This window comes from Pan paniscus, chromosome 11 (genome assembly GCF_029289425.2).
Source record: "Pan paniscus chromosome 11, NHGRI_mPanPan1-v2.0_pri, whole genome shotgun sequence".
Lineage (NCBI taxonomy): Eukaryota > Metazoa > Chordata > Mammalia > Primates > Hominidae > Pan > Pan paniscus.
The window spans coordinates 2,024,184-2,046,725 of NC_073260.2; the positions used below are offsets into that span (position 1 = coordinate 2,024,184).

Sequence of the window (22,542 nt, forward strand, 5' to 3'; positions counted from 1 at the left end):
CCAGGCCGCTATTTTGGTCCTTTCTCTGGGCTGCACGGGGGCGGGGCGCCGATGCTCCGCGGGCTGCTCTCGTGGGTCATTTTTGCTGGCTATGGGAGCGCGGCTTATGGAAATTATTAATAGCAGCTCAGGCCCGTGGTACGTGCAGGCGGTCAGGGCCCGGCCGTGCCCTGATCGCAGCCAGTGTGGCCTTGGAGCGCTCGCGGGGTGCCCGTCTCCGCCTCGTGGGAAGGGCTAGGACCCCCCCAGGCCTCAGGATGCGCTGAGGCTGGGGGTCCCCAGCCTTGGCCCGTCCACTGCAGGCACCATTGTGTTCCGGGCCCCGCAGATGGGTCATGTGGGAGGTCACGGCTTTGCCCCTTGCCTTGACCCCACCTCCTAGCCTTCCTCTGGCTCATCAGCAATCCCCGAGCAAGGCCCTGGGACCCAGGCTGTGTGGCCAGCCACCCCCTTGAGTCCCTGCTGCCCCATCCAGGCCAAGCCCAGGCCTCCCACCTGTCCCAGCCCATGCAAGGCCTGGCTCAGCACGGGGGGGCTTGTCTGCCAGGCCAGGCCCCTCGGCCTGAGGGCCACGTGGCTGGACACGGGAAGGCCCTGCACTCCGGCCTCAGTGACCAGGTGCTGGTGCAAAAGGGTGGTAGCCCCCTCACCCGCCGTGCTGCCTGGCCCCTCCCAGGCCCTGAGTAATCTGCTGCCTTTGTGTTTGCCAGGCAGCCACGCTGGGCGCGACGTTGAAGCTGCAGTCGGAGCTTGGCGTTGAAAAGGTGAATGTCTTTCTCATGTAAATTGTTTAGGTTCAAACTTGGATAACGCCCAGGTCTCTATAAACAGTGTTTGTTGCAGGTGGGGAGTCCACCAAGCCACAGTGGGGGACAGCAGGGCCATCGGGGGCCGGCGAGGGCCTCCAGAGCCCCCTAAACCACCATCCTCCTCGTGGGGAGACCCCAAATCAGACGCAGCCGCACGTACACGAACCCCGTGTCCGGCTGTCCCCTGAAGCCCTGAGTGTGCTCCGTGCAGCAGCTGGGGCCACCCCTTCCCTGGAGTGGGCACCAGCTGCCTCGAGGACACGCAGCCCATGTGCTTCTGGGACCCTCTTCTGCTGCACGTCTCCACCGTGCAGTGGGCTGGGGGAAGCAGCCACCTAACTGAATTTCCGGACAGATGACACAGTCCTCGAACCCACAGTGTCTGCAGGGATGGCAGATCCAAGCTTCTACACTGGGACTTCGTGCACATCACAGGGACACAAGGGGAACCTGCTGGTTAAGCAGGGGCAGGGTGGGGGAGTGAGCACCCCTCGGGCAGAGCCAGGTGGGGACGGGACGCATCCTGGTCTCCCTAAAGAGGGAGGGGTGTCTACACAGCCTGCAGGGCTGTGCTCCGGGCGATGGGTGCAGACTCCAGGTCTACAAGAGCTGGAGCCAGAGAGGGCTCTTGGGGCTTCGCATTCTGCCCGAGGACTGTCCCCCAAGGCACTGCTGGGCAGGTGGGCCCCATGAAGTCGGCGCCAGGCAGCCTCACCTGTGGGGCAGAGGAGGTGGGGGAAGGGAGGTGAGGAGCCTTCCTCGAGGGGCATTGTCTACGGGAACTCGTTCTTGCTGAGGGAATGGCTGGTGTGCCCCAAGGCCCAGCGCCACAGCCAGGGACTCCCTCAGGGCCTCTTGGAGGCACCGACAGCGTGTGGGTCTTGCAGGCCTGCTTGGGAGGCAGTGCTGGTACCATGTGCCATGAGAAGGCATTTCTGGACTACCAGGGCTACTGCCGGTGGTTTGTCTAGGTCCTGCCTCCCCACATTTGGTGACAAATGAGCTTCCCCAGGGTCCCCCTTGCCTCTTAGGGCCTCCAGGCCTTCATCACGGAGATGGGGATGGCCACAGAGCCCACCAGGAGCCTGGGGCGAGTGTGTGTGAGCGTGAGCGCCGGCCGGGCGAGCACTGCTGGGCCTGGACGGCCTCTGGGCCCCTGTCGTTCTGACACTTTGGCCGCTCCCTCTGGGTTGGAGGTGAGTCAGGTTTTGGCTGAGGTGGCGGAGGCTGTGGCCTGACCGTGTGTCCCCCTGCAGATGAGCGTCCCACTGCTCCTCCAGGACAAGGTGGCCCTCGTGGAGCGCTACGTGGCCGGCTTCCCGGACCTCCAGAGGAGGCTGCTGGTCCTCATGGATTCCTGGTGCCAGCCCGGCTTTGACATCAAGGACGTTGCCAGGTGAGTCCCGTGGGGCACTGGCAGCTGGCACCAGATGGCATCCTGGGAGCCCTGGTTAGGGAAGGGAGTGTAGGGGGGCAGCAGGCGCGTGGGAGAGCTCTCCCCAGGAGGTTCTGGTGTTTGGGTCACAGCTGCCATGTGACTGCAGCTGGAGCAGCTGCCTCTGGAGAGGAGCGGCTGGGGCTGGCAGGAGCACAGCCCTCTTCTCCCGAGTGAAAAGAGTTAACTGCTCTTAGAAGAACGAAAATAATTCTCCGTGGTGGCTCTTCTTATGCAGGCATGGCAACCGTACTGCTTTCTTGTTCATCCATTCCTTTGTTCTTTCATCTAATAAAGTTTTTGGAAGCACTTGGTGTGTGACGTCTGTCAGCAATTACAGAGAAAAGGCAGCACCTGACAAGGAGCCCATATGGTGCCTGTATGGATTCAGGGAAGCCATGTGCATGTGTGTGCATGTGTGTGCATGTATGTGTGTGCCCATGTGCATGTGTGCCTGCAGGTGTGCATGTGTGTGTCTCTGTGTGTGCACGTGATATGTGTGTGTGCACGTTTGTGTGTGCACGTTTGTGTGTGCCTATAGGTGTGCATGTGTGTGCATGTGGTGTGTGTGTGTGCATGTGTGTGTGCCCATGTGCATGTGTGTCTGCAGGTGTGCATGTGTGTGTCTCTGTGTGCACGTGATATGTGCGTGTGTGTACGTTTGTGTGTGCCTGTAGGTGTGCGTGTGTGTGCATGTGGTGTGTGCGTGTGTATGCATGTATGTGTGTGCCCATGTGCATGTGTGCCTGCAGGTGTGCATGTGTGTGTCTCTGTGTGTGCACGTGATATGTGTGTGTGCACGTTTGTGTGTGCCTGTAGGTGTGCATGTGTGTGCATGTATGTGTGTGCCTGCAGGTGTGTGTGTGTGCATGTATATCTGTGTGTGCATTGTGTTCATGTTTGTGCAGGTGTGTATGTCTGCGTGCATATGATGTGTATGTGTGTGTGCCTGCAGGTGTACATGTGTGTTTTCATGCATGTGGTGTGTGTGTGCATGTATGTGTGTGCCTGCAGGTGTGTGTTTGTACGTGTGTGTGCATGGGTGTGTACGTGTGTGCATGTGTGCCTGTGCATGTGTGTGCGTGTGTGTGTACATGTATGTGTGTGCATGTGTGTGTGCCTGCAGGTGTGCGTGTGTATGCATGTGTGTGCGTGTGTACCTGTGTGTGCATTGTGTTCATGTTTGTGCAGGTCTGTGTGTGTGCATGCATGTGTGTGTACGTGTGTGTGCCTGCAGGTGTGCATGTGTGTGCCTGCAGGTGTGCATGTGTGTGTGTGTGAGATATGAGGGATGACATCTGGGAGGGGAGGGCCTTCCTGCTCTATATCTGGTCAAGGTGCCCTGAGAGTGAAGCAAGCTGAAAGGTCTGTGAAGGCTCCAGGGCCCATCCACTGGCAGGCAGATCCCGGCCTCCATTCCCCACACAGCCCCAGGGTTGTCTCACTGGAGAGTCACAGGCTTGGACTTGGATATCAGGCCGTCCCGGGCCCATCCTCCTCCACTTGTCCTCCAAGTCACTTCCACTTTCTGAGTTTGTTTCCTCATTCGCACAATGGGGCTGAGTCCACCTGACTCAAAGCTTGCTAAGACTTTTCATCAGAGGGAGCAGGCAGCAGCTGCACAGCGTCAGGCCAGGCACAGGTGAGCACATAGTCGGTTGCCATCGATCCTATTACTTAAAAAAAAAAAAAAAAGACATAGGGCCGGGCTCGGCGGCTCACACCTGTAATCCCAGCACTTTGGGAGGCCGAGGCGGGTGGATCACAAGGTCAGGAGATTGAGACCATCCTGGCTAACACAGTGAAACCCCATTTCTACTAAAAATACAAAAAATTAGCTGGTCACAGTAGCGGGCGCCTGTAGTCCCAGCTACTCGGGAGGCTGAAGCAGGAGAATAGCGTGAACCCAGGAGGCAGAGCTTGCAGTGAGCCGAGATAGCACCACTGCACTGCAGCCTGGGCGACAGAGCGAGACTCAGTCTCAAAAAAAAAAACAAAAAACATAGAACAAAACAGTGAATGCATTGATGGAGGTGGGAACCAGGGGTCTCATTGCAAAGAAAAGAAATATACACGGAAACTGGGAGGGTGAAGAAGACCCTGCAGTGTTAGATTTCATTGCAGATACTGGTTTAAATTAATGATTTTTTTTTTTAGATGAAGCCTTTGTCGCCCAGGCTGGAGCGCAGTGGCACGATCTAGGCTCACTGCAACCTCCACCTCCCGGGTTCAAGCGATTCTCCTGTTCAGCCTCCCAAGTAACTGGGATTACAGGCATGCACCAACACACCCAGCTAATTTTTATATTTTTAGTAGAGACGGGGTTCCACCATGTTGGCCAGGCTGCTCCCGAACCCCTGACCTCAGGTGATCCACCCACCTCAGCCTCCCAAAGTGCTGGGATTACAGGCATGAGCCACCACACCTGGCCTAAATTAATGATTTTTAAAATTTTTCCTAGCTCTGTGCTCTGAAAGGGCCTGGATGCAATGATACCCCATAGCCATGAGCATGACTGGCTGCCAGCTCTTAGTCACCAAATGCCATTCTCCACTGAAAGAAGCAAAGGCTTTTCAGAGAATAGACTGAGCACAAAAATGACAATGGTAATGGAGTAGAACACCTTGACTTTTAAAAGTCCACGAGTCCACAGTGATGCCTAAGGGAAGTAGGGAGGAAAGCTCTTCTTTACAACATCTTCCAGCTAACAGATGAAACAGGAATGACAAAATGAAAAATCACCATATTGCAACTCTCAATAAAGTAACTGATTCAGGCATAGATCATCAAGGGATGCTAAGAAAGAAAGAGATTAAAATATAAGTGATGAACATCAGGAATGAAAGGGGGGACATTATTACAGACCGTATAGACATTAAAGTGGTCATAAGGGGATATTGTTTGCAACTTAATGCAAATATACTTGACCATTTAGATGTAATAGACCAAATTCTTGAAAAATACAATTTACCAAAACTGACACTAGCAAAAACAGAACACTTAAATAGTCCTATATATCTATTAAGTAAATTATATCCACAGTTTAAAGCTTTATCACAGAGAAAACTTTATTAGAACCCAGATGGTTTCAGTAGTGAAGTTTTCAAACATTTAAGAAAGAAATTGCACCATGGTTGGATGCAATGGCTCACACCTGTAATCCCAGCCACTTTGGGAGGCCAAGGCGGGCGGATCACCTGAGGTCAGAAGTTTGAGAACAGCCTGGCCAACATGGTGAAACCCCGTCTCTACTGAAAATATGAAAATTAGCCAGGCATGGTGGCAGGCACCTGTAATCCCAGCTACTCAAGAGGCTGAGGCAGGAGAATCACTTGAACCCAGGAGGCAGAGTTTGCAGTGAGCCGAGATCACGCCACTGCACTCCAGCCTGGGTGGCAGAGGGAGATTCTGTCCCAAAAAAAAAAAAAAAAAAAAAAAGGAAATTGCACCAATCCTGTATGAACTCTAATAGAGAATTTAAAAAAAAAAAAAAGCACAGCCCAACTCACTTTATTCAGCTTAAACTCAGAAGCCAGAACTCAAAAAGGACATTAGGAGGAAGGAAAACTAAAGTCCAACATATTTCATGAGGATAAATGTAAAAATACAGAACAAAATATTAGCAATCAAGTCAACTAACATATTAAAGAATTAAGAGAATGAGAGGGCTGGGTGTGGTGACTCATGACTATAATCCCAGCACTTTGGGAGGCTGAGGCAGGTGTATCACCTGAGGTCAGGAGTTCAAGACCAGCCTGGCCAACATGGTGAAACCCCATCTCTACTAAAAATACAAAAATTAGCCAGGTGTGGTGGCTCATGCCTATAATCCCAGCTACTCAGGAGGCTGAGGCAGGAGAATTGCTTGAACCCAGGAGTCAGAGGTTGCAGTGAGCCGAGATTGCGCCATTGCACTGCAGCCTGGGCTACAAGAGTGAAACTCCATCTCAAAACAACAACAAAAACAACAACAACAAAGACTGAGAAGACACCAACAGACTGGGAGAAAATATCTGAAAAAGATATGTGGGATAAAGGACTGTTATCCAGAATATACAAAGATCTCTCAAAACTCAGCAATAAGAAAATGAACAACCCAACTTAAAATGGGCAAAGGGGCCGTGCACGGTGACTCGCACCCAGAATCCCAACATTTTGGGAGGCCAAGGTGGGGCAGATCACTTGAGCCCAAGAGGTCGAGGCTACAGTAAGCTGTGATTGCACTGCTGCACTCCGGGGACAGAGTGAGACTCTATCAAAAAAAAAAAAAAAAAAATGAGGAAGTTCCTTTCTATGCTTAGTTTGTTTAGAATTTTTATCAGGAATGTATGCTGGAATTTATAAAAATGACTTTTCTATTGAGATGAACTCATGGTTTTTCTTTATTAATCAGTTAGTATGATGCATTTGCACCATTTAATGTTTCTATGTTAAACCAACCTTACATTTTTGGGATGGACTGCACTTGACCATTATGTATTCCTTTGGGGTAACTTTTATTCCATTTGCTTAAATTTTGTTAGGGATGTTTGCATCCATGTCCATGAGGGATCTTGGTCTGTCATTGTCTTTTCTTGTAATATATTTTTACTTTTGGTATTAGAAAAATGCTTGCCTGATAGGATGAGCTTGGAATTACTCCCTTGCCTTTCAATTTTCTGGGAAAACTGTGTGTAGTTGGTATTACCTCTAACCAAAAACCCATTTCCTTAAAATAGGGCTATTCGGATTGCCTATGTCTTTTTGAATGAGCTTTGGTTGTTTTTGTCTTTCAAGGAATTTGTCCATTTTATCTAAGTTGTCAAACTTATTGGCTTAAAGTTGTTCATAATAGTCTCCTGTTATATGTTTATTATCTGCAGAGTCTGTAGTGATGTCAATGCTCCCATTCCCAGTGCTGGTGATTTGTGTCTTTTTGTCCTCTAGTAATTCTATGATCTATGTCATTTCTAGGTCAGTTTCTGCTTATCACATTTGGCCTCATATTTCCTCTTCTCTGCATGCCTGGTAATTTTTTTTTTTTTTTTTTTTTTTTTTTTTTTTTTTTTTAGACAGAGTCTCGCCCTGTCGCCCAGGCTGGAGTGCAGTGGCGCGATCTCAGCTCACTGCAATCTCCGCCTCCCGGGTTCAAGTAATTCTCCTGTCTCACCCTCCAGAGTAGCTGGGATTATAGGCTCCTGCCACCACACCTGGCTAATTTTTGTATTTTTAGTAGAGACGGGGTTTCACCATGTTAGCCAGGATGGTCTCGATCTCCTGACCTCATAATCCACCCACCTTGGCCTCCCAAAGTGCTGGGATTACAGGCATGAGCCACAGTGCCCGGCCTAACTTTCCCCTATTTCTGAGGCAAGAGCCTTCTTAGAACTATAGTCAATGCCCCGCCAATTAGGAAGCTTTTAAGACTCTGGGTCTTGGGAGCAGATCCTGTTCCCAGCTCTTTGTAAGGCTTGAAAACTTTTCCCTGTAATGTGTTCAGGTGGCCCTTCCTCCGCTTTGTGTGAGTTCCTCACACGCAGGGTGCTCTTTACTTGGGCGAATTCTCAAGGGCGCTCCCTGCAGAGCTCCAGAGCTCTTTTTCTGGGCATCTCTTCTCTGCGAACTCAGGGAAGCCCCCAATGTCTCCTGGGTTCCCCTTCCCTCGCATGTTGCTGGAAGTTTCTCCAGGAGGGAAGATGGGGCGATTGGCAGCCTCACTTCCCATCACTCGGGCATCACTGCCCTGAGCCACCTGTTGCCTAATGTCTGAGAACTGCTGTTTTTATTCAATACTGTACCAAGGACCCATGCCAGGCGGGAAGGCAGGAAAATAAGTGCAAAGACTGGGTACAAAGAAACAACTGTCATTTTCTCAGAAGATATGTTTTTATATGTAGGGAAGGAAAACCAAAAAATCTACAGATAAATTATTAGAATTAATAAGTAAATTTAGCAAGATCACTGGTTACAAGGTAAGTTTATAAAAGCCAATTGTATTTCTTTATACTCGCAATAAAGCTTTCTCAAATAGGATATAAAATCACTAAGAATAAAGGCTGGGTGCGGTGGCTCACACCTGTATTCCCAGCACTTTGGGAGGTTGAGGCAGGCGGATCACTTGAGGTCAGGAGTTCCAGACCAGCCTAGCAAACATGGTGAAATCTCGTCTCTACTAAAAATACAATAATTAGCTGGGCATGGTAGCAGATGCCTGTAGTTCCAGCTACTTAGGAGGCTGAGGCAGGAGAATCACTTGAATCTGGGAGGCAGAGATTGCAGTAAACCGATATCATGCCATTGCACACCAGCCTGGGTGACACAGCAAGACTCCATCTCAAAAAAAATAAATAAATAAATAAGAAAAGGAAGGAAGGATGAAAGAAAGAAAGAGAATAACAGAAGAGATTGACAGATTTGACTTAATACCTTCTGGACGTCAAAGGAAATCATTGAGAGAGTGAAAAGGCAACTTCCAGACCAAGAGAAGATTATTTACAGTATATATTTTACAAAAGACTGTATCCAGAGTATTTTTAAGCAAAAAACCTACAAAGCAAATAAACAATAAAAGACAAAACAAACCAAGTTTTTAAATGAGCAGAAGCCTTGAATAAGCACATCACAAAAGAGAATATCCAGATAGCCAAAAAGTGTAGGAAAAGTTGCTAAGCACCATTAATATCAGGGAAATGCAAATTAAGCCACAAAGAAATACCACCACCTCCCATCAGAAAGGCTAAAGTTTAAAAGTCGAACATACCAAGTGTTGACAAGGAAATGGAGCAACCAGAACCCTCACGCACTGCTGGTGGGATGTGCACTGGTGCAGACACTTCAGAAAATTATTTAGCAGTTTCTACTAAAGCAAAAAAAGTATGCCAACCCTATGACATATGTTGTCCGAGTCCACTTAGCATATGCCCGAGAGAAATGAGCTCATTATCCACAAAAGATCGCAGTCATGGCAGCTTAATCATCATCTGTGAAACACGGGAGCAGCCCTAGTCCCCAGAGCAGCAGTGGATGCAGTGATCATGGTTCACAAACTCAGCTGTGAGAGACTGAACCTCATCACACTCAGCAGCACAGACAGAGACTGCATGGAAGAAGCCAGATCCAAAAGTGGCAAAGTGTCCCTATTCTATCATTCCATTTGTATCAAGTTCAAAATCGGGCAAATAATCTCTGGCCATAGAAGTCAGAGAAGTGTGGGATGGGTATACACAGAGATGGACACGGGAGAAACTTTGGGGTGCTGGAATGTCCTTTATTTACATTTTACTTTAGAGACAGGGTCTCACTCTGTTACCCAGGCTGGAGTGCAATGACACAATCACAGCTCACTGCAGACTCAACCTCCTCGGCTCGAGCGATCCTCCTGCCTCAGCCTCCCAAGGTGATGGGATTACAGGCGTGAGCCACCGCACCTGGCCTGGAATGTTCTATGTTGAGATTTGGGCAGTGGGTTTACCGGTGCATTTGCACCCATGATTGGCATACCTTACCATGTGTCACTTATACCTCAGTAAATAGTTTATCTTAAAAAGTAGGCCTTGGCCGGGCGCGGTGGCTCACGCCTGTAATCCCAGCACTTTGGGAGGCCGAGGCAGGCAGATCATGAGGTCAGGAGATCGAGACTAACCTGGCTAACACAGTGAAACCATCCTGGCTAACACAGTGAAACCCCATCTCTACTAAAAATACAAAAAATTACCCGGGCGTGGTGGCGGGCGCCTGTAGTCCCAGCCACTCTGGAGGCTGAGGCAGGAGAATGGCATGAACCCAGGAGGCGGCGCTTGCAGTGAGCCGAGATGGCACCACTGCACTCCAGCCTGGGCGACAGAGCGAGACTCCGCCTCAAAAAAAAAAGTAGTCCTTGCCAGGTGCAGTGGGAGGATCGCTTAAGGCCAGGAGTTTGAAACCAGCCTGGGCAACATGACAAAACCCCGTCTCTACAAAAAATACAAAAATTAGCCAGCCATGGTGGGGCATGCCTGTAGTCCTGCTACTCAGGGCTGAGGTGGGAGGGTCACTTGAGGCCAGGAGGTTGAGGCTGCAGTGAGCCTTGATCGCACCACTGCAGTCCAGCCCGGGGGACAGAGTGAGATCCTGCGTCAAATATATACATTTAATTTTTAAAAAGTTTTAAGTAGGAGTTACAGTTTAAAGTGGCAGTTAAACACAAGCATCTATTGCCTCTTTGCTTTAAAATGAAGACAAAAATTTCAAGAGAATAAGAGGGGAGACGGGAGCTGGAACCCGGAAGACAGATGTCCAGGCGGCGACTGTCCTCAGAGGCCTGAGAGTGCTGAACCTGCAAATGCAAGGAGCCAGTTGGCTTCGGAGTCCCCGGGAGGCACAGGAAGCGGAGGCCCAGATTCCTCCAAGAAGCTGGGCTGGAAACAGGGTCTCCAGGGGGTCTTTGTGAGCGGCACGGTGTTCTGGCCACAGCTGAGGACAGGGCTGGGGCTCCGTGCTGAAACCGGGAGGACACAGGTGAGACCCTTGCTGGAGGTGCACAGACACTTCTCAGCCCACAGCACCTCTGGCCTTCCAGGGCTACCAGGCCACGCCGTGCACACAGGGAGGTGGTTCCTCTGCAGGGCAGTGTTGGGCAGGAGCAGTTAGGGCTGTGGGGCCTCTCGCCAGCCACACACATGCTAACACTAACACACTGGGATGGTTAACACTGAGTGTCAACTGGATTGGATGGACGGATGCAAAGTATTGATCCTGGGTGTGTCTGTGAGGGTGTTGCCAAAGGAGATTCACCTCCGACTGAGTGGACTGGGAGAGGCAGACGCACCCTTAATCTCAGTGGGCACCGTCTCATCAGCTGCCAGCAAGGCTGGAATATAAAGCAGGCAGAAAAACATGAGAAGGCTAGATGGGCCTACCCTCCCAGCCTACATCTTTCTCCCGTGCTGGACGCCTCCTGCCCTCGAACATCAGACTCTAAGTTCTTCAGCTTTGAGACTCGGGCTGGCTCTCCGTGCTCCTCAGCTTGCACATGGCCTATTGTGGGACCCTGTGATCGTGTGAGTTAATACTTAATAAACTCACCTTTATATATATATACACATATATATATCCTGTATATAATATATATATGTATATATATCCTATGAGTTCTGTCCCTCTAGAGAACCCTAATACAGACACTAAGCTGGAGCTTGGAGGAAGCAAAAGAAACCTTAAAAGCACAAATGCTGTAACTAAGATCTTTGGAAGATACTGCGTCTGTGAAGTGGAGATGGGGGCCCCACAGAAAGAGCTTTCAGACTGTAGGACAGAACTTGGTGGATGAAGGACAGGATGGGAAATGAAAGCTCAGTGGGAGGTTTGGAAATAAATTTGAAGTTGTCTTCCAAAAAGCAGTACAAAATACATAAAGAGAAGGAAAATCAAAGAGAAAAGATGTTTAAAATTGGAGATTCTGTCAAGAAGGTCCAACATACAAATAACGGGGATTCCAGGAAGAAGGGAGAGCAGGGAAGGAAACTCCTAAGTAATTCATCGCTGACAGGTTTCCAGATGTGAGGCCACGGGAGCCGGACTTAGCAGGTTTGTGGAGTGGCCGAAGGTGGGTGGAGAGAGACCCCCTGTGGGGCACGTTGTCATGAAATTTCTCAACACTAGTGAAAATGGAAGAGCCTCAAAACCTCCAGAAGAGCAGGCCACATCAGAGGGGCAGGAATAGGAATGGGTTCTGGGGTCTCAACAGCAGTTCTGGGAGCCAAGCCTGCCTGTGCTAAGGGAACGTTATCTCAACCCAGAAGTCTTGGCTCCACTGAACTCTCAAGCTGGTGTGCAGTGGGCACAGACCCTGGAGGTGCACATCTCCAAAAATACCCCGTGGACCTTATCTTGGGAAACACCCAGCGGCTGTGCTTCACCACTACCTGGAGGTTGGAGGGTGTGGACCAGGGCATGGGGGTGTCAGTCCCAGGACCTTGCAGGGCAGAAGCTAGAGAATGGCTGGAGGGGCAGGAGGAGCCAAGTGTCAAGGGACCAGGATGGGTAACTGAGAAACAACAGAGCCAGATAAGCATTAACCCTGAAAGCAGCAGCAGAAGGCTGGGCCGTTGAGGCCGTTGCACACCCAGAATATCACCAATGAGGAAGGTGCTGATTTAGCTAAAACTCTAATACTGTTATTTCGGGAGTCCACCTTCCGTGGGGAGAAGTCAATACCAAATACCCAGAAGTCAACAATCAAGAGATCACAATCCAAGGATGTTATCTGGAAATGTGGAGGCAAATACACAACCCATTTCAATGTCGACCTGCAAGTGCTAAGAATGGGGTGGGCGGGGGGCGGTGACACCTGCATTTTCTTATAAACCTCACTTGAGGTTTAAACTATGCATGCATATGACTATGATGAAAATGAAAATTTTAAAATGTATTAACTTAAAACAGCAACAGAGGCTGTGCCTCTCTCTCCCCACAGACAGTACCCTGAGGTGACCTCCTTGAGCCTGGAGAAGCTGAGTCCGAAGGTGCTGAGCAGGCAGGTCTTGCGTCTGCAGGAGCGGTACGGCGTAGCCCCAGGTGAGTCCAGCCCCCACATTCCTGCCCCACAGGCCAGGGAGAGCCGCCAAGGGTGGCCAGGGACATCCTCTGTGACTGGGGCTGCCCGTTGTTCAGGTGCCAACCAAGACCAACCTTCCCAGAGAGCCCCTCCCTGCCTCTTGCCCAGCTCGTGCCAGAGTGGCTGTGAGGTGGGCCTGGCCTGGGCCCTGCGACTGAGCAGCCGACGGGTCTATGATCTCCTCTGCCCACCTAGGCGGCTCCGGGAGGGCTTCCTGCCTCCTGCCTGGCTGCAGAGCTGAGGGTGAGTGCTGAGTCCAAGTCCGCAGGACTGCAGCCACTCCTCCCAGGCCCCTCTGGACAGGCTGATGGCCACACCTGCCTGTGTCATTGGACACCAAGGGAAGCCAGGTCCCCTTTGCTCCCAGGACCCCCTGCAAGGGCCGGGAAGATGCACTGAGGCCCCATCCATGGGGCCCTTGAATCTCAGGAGGGTACAGGCTGGCACCTGGCCAGAAGTTTGAATTTTATCTGGATTTTGCAGTGTTTCTAGGTTCTCAGCATGGTTACAGCCCAAATCCCTTCTGTCGATGCAGTACTGTATCCAGAAGCCTTTGGACACAGTATCCTACAGGCAAAATGAAGCCTAAAAGCATGGAAATGTCAGGAAAGCTGCCCCCGTCTGTCTGGACCTGAGGGAAGGGCCTTTGCAGCAACACCTGGGCTGCCCAGCTGTGTCCCCTGAGTAACTTCTCCCTTCCTCCTTCCTCCGTCCTCCTTCCTTCTGTCTCCTTCCTCCTTTCTCCTTCCTCCTTTCTCCTTCCTCCTTTCTCCTTCCTCCTTTCTCCTTCCTCCTTCCTCCTTCCTCCTTCCTCCTTCCTCCTTTCTCCTTCCTCCATCCTCCTTCCTCCTTCCTCCCTTCCTCCTTCCTCCTTCCTCCCTTCCTCCTTCCTCCTTCCTCCCTTTCTCCTTCCTCCTTTCTCCTTCCTCCTTTCTCCTTCCTCCTTCCTCCTTTCTCCTTCCTCCTTCCTCCTTCCTCCTTTCTCCTTCCTCCTTTCTCCTTCCTCCTTCCTCCTTCCTCCTTCCTCCTTCCTCCTTCCTCCTTCCTCCTTTCTCCTTCCTCCTTCCTCCTTCCTCCTTCCTCCTTCCTCCTTTCTCCTTCCTCCATCCTCCTTCCTCCTTCCTCCCTTTCTCCTTCCTCCTTCCTCCTTCCTCCCTTCCTCCCTTTCTCCTTCCTCCTTCCTCCCTTTCTCCTTCCTCCTTCCTCCTTCCTCCCTTCCTCCCTTTCTCCTTCCTCCCTTTCTCCTTCCTCCTTCCTCCTTCCTCCTTCCTCCCTTTCTCCTTCCTCCCTTTCTCCTTCCTCCTTTCTCCTTCCTCCTTTCTCCTTCCTCCTTCCTCCTTTCTCCTTCCTCCTTCCTCCTTTCTCCTTCCTCCTTTCTCCTTCCTCCTTTCTCCTTCCTCCTTCCTCCTTTCTCCTTCCTCCTTCCTCCTTCCTCCTTCCTCCTTCCTCCTTTCTCCTTCCTCCATCCTCCTTCCTCCTTCCTCCCTTCCTCCTTCCTCCTTCCTCCCTTCCTCCTTCCTCCTTCCTCCCTTTCTCCTTCCTCCTTCCTCCTTTCTCCTTCCTCCCTTCCTCCTTCCTCCTTCCTCCCTTCCTCCTTCCTCCTTCCTCCCTTTCTCCTTCCTCCTTCCTCCCTTCCTCCTTCCTCCTTCCTCCCTTTCTCCTTCCTCCTTCCTCCTTCCTCCCTTCCTCCTTCCTCCCTTTCTCCTTCCTCCTTCCTCCCTTTCTCCTTCCTCCTTTCTCCTTCCTCCTTCCTCCTTCCTCCGTCCTCCTTCCTTCTGTCTCCTTCCTCCTTTCTCCTTCCTCCTTTCTCCTTCCTCCCTTCCTCCTTCCTCCTTTCTCCTTTCTCCTTCCTCCTTCCTCCTTCCTCCTTCCTCCTTCCTTCTGTCTCCTTCCTCCTTTCTCCTTCCTCCTTCCTCCTTCCTCCTTCCTCCCTTTCTCCTTCCTCCTTCCTCCCTTTCTCCTTCCTCCCTTCCTCCTTCCTCCCTTTCTCCTTCCTCCTTCCTCCCTTTCTCCTTCCTCCTTCCTCCTTTCTCCTTCCTCCTTCCTCCCTTTCTCCTTCCTCCTTCCTCCTTTCTCCTTCCTCCTTCCTCCCTTTCTCCTTCCTCCTTCCTCCCTTTCTCCTTCCTCCTTCCTCCCTTTCTCCTTCCTCCTTCCTCCTTCCTCCCTTTCTCCTTCCTCCTTCCTCCCTTCCTCCTTCCTCCTTCCTCCCTTCCTCCTTCCTCCCTTTCTCCTTCCTCCTTCCTCCTTCCTCCTTTCTCCTTTCTCCTTCCTCCGTCCTCCTTCCTTCTGTCTCCTTCCTCCTTTCTCCTTCCTCCTTCCTCCGTCCTCCTTCCTTCTGTCTCCTTCCTCCTTCCTCCCTTTCTCCTTCCTCCTTCCTCCTTCCTCCCTTCCTCCTTCCTCCTTCCTCCCTTTCTCCTTCCTCCCTTTCTCCTTCCTCCTTCCTCCTTCCTCCTTCCTCCCTTTCTCCCTTTCTCCTTCCTCCTTCCTCCCTTCCTCCTTCCTCCCTTTCTCCTTCCTCCTTCCTCCCTTTCTCCTTCCTCCTTCCTCCTTTCTCCTTCCTCCTTCCTCCTTTCTCCTTCCTCCTTCCTCCTTTCTCCTTCCTCCTTCCTCCTTCCTCCATCCTCCTTCCTTCTGTCTCCTTCCTCCTTTCTCCTTCCTCCTTCCTCCTTTCTCCCTTTCTCCTTCCTCCTTCCTCCTTCCTCCCTTCCTCCTTCCTCCCTTTCTCCTTCCTCCTTCCTCCCTTTCTCCTTCCTCCTTCCTCCCTTCCTCCTTCCTCCTTCCTCCCTTTCTCCTTCCTCCTTCCTCCTTCCTCCCTTCCTCCTTCCTCCCTTTCTCCTTCCTCCTTCCTCCCTTTCTCCTTCCTCCTTCCTCCTTCCTCCTTCCTCCGTCCTCCTTCCTTCTGTCTCCTTCCTCCTTTCTCCTTCCTCCTTTCTCCTTCCTCCCTTCCTCCTTCCTCCTTTCTCCTTTCTCCTTCCTCCTTCCTCCGTCCTCCTTCCTTCTGTCTCCTTCCTCCTTTCTCCTTCCTCCTTCCTCCTTCCTCCTTCCTCCCTTTCTCCTTCCTCCTTCCTCCCTTTCTCCTTCCTCCCTTCCTCCTTCCTCCCTTTCTCCTTCCTCCTTCCTCCCTTTCTCCTTCCTCCTTCCTCCTTTCTCCTTCCTCCTTCCTCCCTTTCTCCTTCCTCCTTCCTCCCTTTCTCCTTCCTCCTTCCTCCCTTTCTCCTTCCTCCCTTTCTCCTTCCTCCTTCCTCCTTCCTCCCTTCCTCCTTCCTCCCTTTCTCCTTCCTCCTTCCTCCCTTTCTCCTTCCTCCCTTTCTCCTTTCTCCTTCCTCCCTTTCTCCTTCCTCGTCACCCCTCAGACCCAGGACAGGTGACGGATTCCTGGGCGAGGCTTCTGCTGAAGTTTGTGCCCTGGTGGCTGTGTTCCAGGAAGGCTGGCCCTCCCTGGCTAGCCCTGGCCCCTGGCCTTGCTGTGAACCGCACAGACCCCCGCTGTAGGCTGCAGATGGGGTCCCCACCACAGGGTGCTCCCAGGTGTTGGAGGCAGGTGCTGGCAAGGGCACCCACATGTCTTGAGAGTGTGGGTCACAGGGACCCTCGGTGAGGTCGGGCCAGAGCCAGGCAGGGGCCTCAGGGCAGATGGTCGCCCAGCTCCCCGTGGCTGCGCTCTGGGTGTGGGTGGGTGGGGCCCTGAAAGGTCGGCATCCCACTGAGGACCAGCCAGCCCGTTAGCACCACTGGTTGCCGCACCCTGGGGGAAAGGGGCTCAGCCAGACTGTGGTGCCCTCCCCGGGGCCCCCTCAGGCTCTGGAGTGGAGTATGGAGGTGAGGCTGACGGAGGGTGTGGACGTGCGTGTGCCTCACTCCCTGCCGCTCATGGGGCTTCAGTCACGGGACCCACAGTGAGCAGCCGGCCCTGTCCACGAGGGTTCCACGTGCCAGTGAGAGAAGGGCAGGGCACAAACGCAGATGCCAACGCCAGGAAGGAACCTCCCTGAGGAAAGACAGGGAGGCCCCAGAGGGAGGCCAGACGAAAGGGCCCGCCGCACAAGTGCAAGGGAGACCCCGGGTCCGGCGGGACCCCCAGGCTGAGTGGGGTGGACCCCAGCAGAGGCCCAGGTGGTGAGGAGGGGGTGGGCTCCGGGGCAGAGGTGGAGGACGGTGAAGGGGCAGGCACAGCCCCTCTGCCCGTCTCCAGCCTGCCCCAGAAGGAGGCCGTGGTGAGGCTGCCCTGAGCCCGCAGTGCTGAGCTGGCCTTTCCTTTCAGCGCTGTGTCCAAACGCGGCCATTCAGCAGCGCCTGGCGGCCCTGCGGCACCTGTGCCACAAGCGGTTTGTGGAGGTTCGTGAGCAGGAGGGGGTCCTGGGGGCAGCCAGCCGCGGCCTGAGCCACAGAGTTTGGCCTGGGATACTCACTGCGCACTGCAGGGTGCACAGACATCCCAAGTAGGAGCTGCTTCTTGCCCCAGAGCTGGGCTAGCTGGGCCAGGCCTGGGTGAAGGGGAGGCCATGGGGCCCTGGCTCTGGGCTGTGGCACCGGGGCGGGTGAGCACCTGGTCTCTGCCAAGGATGTACCCTGCCAGGGGTCGAGGAAAACTCCCACCAGGCCCCGATACAGCCTCTGGAGCTGCCTGGCAACCGCCCCTTCCTGTTTGCTTTTGCAGAAGAGCCTGTCACAGGAGAACTGGACCGACCACGTGCAGGTGAGTTTGTGCCCTTGCCTGTAAGCCTGCAGGGCGGCCTGGGCGGCTGTCCTAGGGGCACAGGCCCGGAGCCTCCTGGTGAAAGTGCGCAGAGCTGAGGCCTTCGCTGGGGCTGTCCTGGGGGCACAGGCCTGGAGCCTCCTGGTGGAAGTGCGCAGAGCTGAGGCCTTCACTGGGGCTGCTGAGCCCAGACCCCATGTTGGGGCACGTGGCTGGCAGGCGGGTGCAGGGTCCTCAGGCCCGGGAGGCCTGAGCGGGAGCCGAGGGCATCAGTAGAGCCTGACTGGGCCTCGTTCCAGGCGGACGGCAGCATCCGTGCCACCCGAACCAGCCCAGCGGAGCTGCCTGTGGGGCCGGGTGGGGGCTGAGAGTCACCAGAGAGGTGCAAGGCGCCTGGGCGAGGCCGGAAGGAGGAAGGCCGGGCCCCCCCCGCCCGGTGCCAGCACAGAGCCGGCCGGAAGGGCAGCGGACGTCCTGAAGAATGCGGGCGGCTTCCACGTATTGTCGTCCACGTGGGAACCCACGCTGGGGAAGCAGCCTCAGGCTGCTGGGCCTGAAGCCAGCGGGGCAGGCAGACCCTCCTCGAGGCCGTGGGGTGGGAGGTCGTGCAGGAGCTCAGCCTGCTGGACAGGTCCCCTCCCTTCCCGCCTGACACTCAAGGCCATCCTGGACCCATGGATTCCAGGACCTTGCGGGGAGGGAGACCCTCGCTCGTGCTGGGCCCTGCATTTCCCGGCGGGGGCTGAGGGTCCCGCAGGCCTGTAGGTGCCTCTGCTCCTGGGCTGGGCGCTGCCACGGGTGGCTGTGGGGTGGGAGAGAGCTCACCTTGGTGAGGATGAGGTTTCTCAGGGCCCCCTTGGTCATTGCCACCCAGAGGGCACCCCTCTGTCTGCTCCTGGGCCATGGGTGAATGGGTGCCCAATAGCCTCCTGAGCCCTGCCAGCCAAACCCCACATAGTGAGGAGGAAGGGAAGGGGCAGAGGGGCTCCCCCGGCAAGAGGAGGAGCGTGGAGATGGGGCAGGCTGGGCAGGTGCTCCAGAAAACATGCCCGGGCTCCTGGGACCTGGGGTGGGGGCAGATGCCTGGTGAGAGCAGGAGGGCCGGCAGAGGCTTGGAGGCCGGGAAGGTCAGTGGAGGCTTAGAGGCCAAGAGGGCCGGTGGAGGCCTGGAGGCTGGGAAGGTCAGCAGAGGCTTGGAGGCCAGGTGGGCCAGTAGAGGCTTGGAGGCTGGAAAGGTCAGCGGAGGCTTGGAGGCCAGGAGGGCTGGTGGAGGCTTGGAGGCCAGGAAGGTCAGCAGAGGCTTGGAGGCCAGGAGGGCCAGTGGAGGCTTGGAGGCTGGGAAGGTCAGCAGAGGCTTGGAGGCCAGGAGAGGCCAGCTGGGGCTGAACTGAGGTGGGCAGCCTTCACCTCAGGCTTGGAGACCCGGAATGCCAGCCGGGGCTACATTGGGGTGGACAGCCTTTGCCTCAGCACCTCTATCTCAGCCGCTTTGGTCCTGTGGAACCTTGACCTCAGGCAGGACAGATGCTGCAGGCCTCAGGTGGACGGCTGCCCCTCCTCCCCGAGTGCTCACAGCCAGTCTGCAAGGTCGGGGTCTACGGGGGTCCCTCGGGGCAGGGCCCTGTGGCACAGCAACGTCCCCATCTCCATCCTCACGGCCACCCTCCTCACAGGGCCTGGTGGGGCAGAGCCCGTGGCTTCAGGAGCAGCTGTCTCAGCTGCTGGTCTCCCACAGTGATCCAGTCACGGCCGCCCAGTGTGCCATGGACCTCTTGCTGCCCGAGGAGCGGCTGCCGGCTGCGGTGGCTGTGGAACTCCGCCGGTTCAGGCTCCAGGGGAGGTGAGCGCCGCCAGGGTGACCCCAGCCAGGGGTGGGTTCCACCCAGGGTGGCCCCTACCCTTGGGACGACAGCTCACCAGTCTTCACGCCAGTGGCTTGAGAATTAGAAATCAAGACAAAACAAAGAGCGCAGCTATACACAGAGCAGACAAGACAGCAGGGCCCAGCCCTCCTCCTCTGCTGCCAGATCCATGGCCAGCCTGACCCACGCGGGACCCTGGGGGGACAGTCACCAGGGCCACTGGGAGGAGAGGCAGGAGCAGGGGTCACGCTGGGCTGGACCGAGCCTGTGTGGGAGGAGGAGCCAGGACCTGAGATGCCCCCACCAAACAGGCCCTGAATGCTCCCCTCCTGCTCCGAGGTCAGAGTGGGTGGGGGACCAGGGACATGGGGGCGCTACCAGCTCTGCTCCTCCCAGGGCGACTGAGGCTGACTCGAGGCTGGAGGTGAAGGACATGAAGGACCGTTACTACCAGCTGCCCATCCCCAGGGAGAGCATCCACCTCCTGGCCTCGTGGGAAGACCTGACCAGACACGAGGGTGCACTCCTGCAGGTGGTTCCCTCGGCCGCTGGGGCAGCGCCCGGTGGTGGGATCCCCCTGCCAGGCATTGGAGGAGCATCAGGGGCATGGCATTCGGAGAGAGGCAAGGCCTCTGGGCATGAGCCCGCCAGGTGCCCCAGGGCTGCTGTGAGGGCAGCCGTTCCCCCACGCTGTGCTGCTGAGACTCCAGGATGCTGGCTGCTGGCATTTACCCAGTGCTGCCAGCCTGTGGAAGGTGCCGTGGAATCCCCATTTTACAGATGGTGCCCGAGACGTGGGGTGCCTCCCTGACACGGGCACTGCCGTGGGCACCAGGCCAGGCTCTTGCTCACAACAGCCAGGCCTCCCTCTCTGGTGCAGCCACAGAAAGCAGGGGGCAGCTGGAGCACAGGCCTTAGTGCCCCCAACAGCCCCAGCCCTACAAGCATGCAGGGGTGCAGGGGTGTCTCCCCGAAGCCCAGGCTCACAGAGCTGCTCAGGCCCTCCAGGCTGTGGTCCCTGCAGAGCCAAGTTGGCCCCGATGATCACATCTGCCCCTCTCTGCCCGCAGTGCCACCAAGTGGTTGGTGTAGACCTGGAGTGGACACCTGTGTTTGTTGCTGGGGGCCGGCCTCGGCCGTCACTCCTGCAGGTGGCCGTGGAGGGCCACGTGTTCCTTCTGGACGTCCTGGCACTCTCGCAGCCACCAACAGGGCAGGGAGCCCAGGCCTTTTCCCGGCTGGTGGCCCAGCTCCTCTCGGACCCCTCTATCACCAAGCTGGGTGAGTGAAGCCCTGGGGCCCCCTGCCCAGTCCAGAAGGAAAGCAGCCCCCACCCCTGCCTGACCCTTCCCTCCGTGTGCCCCGGGGAGGGTGCTGGTTGCACCCTGGGGTCAGGGGACAGTGCGGTCCCTGCCTGCAGGCGCCCCTCCCACGATGGTTCCTGCCCACAGGCTACGGGATGGTGGAGGACCTGCAGAAACTGGGCACGTCCTGCCCCGCCCTGGCCCATGTGGAGAAGCAGATTCTGGGCGGCATCGACCTGCTGCTGGTGCACAGACAGGTGGGCACCCACTGAGCCGCTCACAAGATGCCGGGTGGGCCTGGGGTTCAAGGGCTGCTTGGGGCCCCTCCACACCTTCCCGGCGGCCCTGGGCTTCTCCTGCCGGATTCCTGTCAGCGCAGCCTCAGTCACCAGGGCCCCAGAGCAGAGCCTGGCAGAGGTGGATCTGGCGTCCCCAGGAAGGGAGCAGGGCCTCCTGGTGCAGGCATCCCTGAGCCCCTGTGGGGCCCTTATCTGGTGTGAGGGCACCTTCCCCCAGACCTGAGCCCTGGGTTCCACTTGGAGGAGCTGCGGGAGGGAGCCCCTGGGGCTCTATCTAGCCCCCTCCCTCTGATCCCCTCCCTCTATCTAGCACCTTCCCCGTGATCCCCACCCCCCTCTATCTAGCCCCCTCCCCGTGATCCCCCCCTCTCTATCTAGCCCCCTCCCCGTAATCCCCACCCCCCTCTATCTAGTACCTTCCCCGTGATCCCCATCCCTCTCTATCTAACCCTCTCCCCGTGATCCCCCCTCTCTATCTAGTCCCCTCCCCATGATCCCCCCTCTCTATCTAACCCCCTCCCCGTGATCCCCACCCCCCTCTATCTAGCCCCCTCCCCGTGATCCCCCCTCTCTATCTAGTCCCCTCCCCATGATCCCCCCCTCTCTATCTAACCCCCTCCCCGTGATCCCCACCCCTCTCTATCTAGCCCCCTCCTGTGTTCCCCACCCCTCTCTATCTAGCCCCCTCCTCGTGATCCCCACCCCTCTCTAGCCCCCTCCCCGTGTTCCCCCCCTCTCTATCTAGTCCCCTCCCTGTGATCCCCACCCCCCTCTATCTAGCCCCCTCCCCGTGATCCCCCCCTCTCTATCTAGCCCCCTCCTCGTGATCCCCACCCCTCTCTATCTAGCCCCCTCCCCGTGATCCCCCCCTCTCTATCTAGCCCCCACCCCGTGATCCCTACCCCTCTCTATCTAGCCCCCTCCCCGTGATCCCCACCCCTCTATCTAACCCCTCCCCGTGTTCCCCCCCTCTCTATCTAGTCCCCTCCCCGTGATCCCCACCCCTCTCTATCTAGTCCCCTCCCCGTGATCCCCACCCCTCTCTATCTAGCCCCCTCCCCGTGATCCCCCCCTCTCTATCTAGTCCCCTCCCCGTGTTCCCCACCTCTCTATCTAGTCCCCTCCCCGTGATCCCCACCCCCCTCTATCTAGCCCCCTCCCCGTGATCCCCACCCCTCTCTATCTAGCCCCCTCCCTGTGATCCCCACCCCTCTCTATCTAGCCCCCTCCCTGTGATCCCCACCCCTCTCTATCTAGCCCCCTCCTCGTGATCCCCACCCCTCTCTATCTAGCACCTTCCCCGTGATCCCCACCCCTCTCTATCTAGCCCCCACCCCATGATCCCCACCCCTCTCTATCTAGCCCCCTTCCCGGGATCCCCACCCCTCTCTGGGTACACACGCCACCCCAGACACACACGTGGAGGCCCCCCCAGCATGAGCACTAGAGCCCCCCGGGGATGGTTTCGCTGCATTTTGTCTGCGTTTCTGCTGTTTTATGCTCGGCACACCCAGTGCTCCTCTTTTGAAGATAAAACAGAGACAGAGAGCTGGCCACACAGCCT

General features: G+C 55.5%; 1 protein-coding gene across 19 annotated transcripts in view; it reads left to right on the plus strand.

The window, feature by feature from the left end:
• The window catches only part of EXD3 (exonuclease 3'-5' domain containing 3), a 124,410-nt gene that overhangs the window by 55,402 nt on the left and 46,466 nt on the right, over positions 1–22,542 (plus strand). For 17 of the 19 annotated variants that reach the window (XM_034929641.3, XM_063594082.1, XM_055117409.2 and 14 more), the window contains 9 exons: positions 711–764; positions 2,066–2,205; positions 12,677–12,777; positions 17,079–17,152; positions 17,475–17,513; positions 19,187–19,353; positions 19,772–19,907; positions 20,446–20,656; positions 20,827–20,936. In XM_034929641.3, the coding sequence (XP_034785532.2) occupies positions 711–764; positions 2,066–2,205; positions 12,677–12,777; positions 17,079–17,152; positions 17,475–17,513; positions 19,187–19,353; positions 19,772–19,907; positions 20,446–20,656; positions 20,827–20,936 (1,032 nt within the window). Of the gene's footprint in view, positions 1–710; positions 765–2,065; positions 2,206–2,336; positions 2,554–12,676; positions 12,778–17,078; positions 17,153–17,474; positions 17,514–19,186; positions 19,354–19,771; positions 19,908–20,445; positions 20,657–20,826; positions 20,937–22,542 lie in introns of those variants that run through there. The other 2 variants (XM_055117411.3, XM_055117412.2) reach the window with 1 other exon arrangement.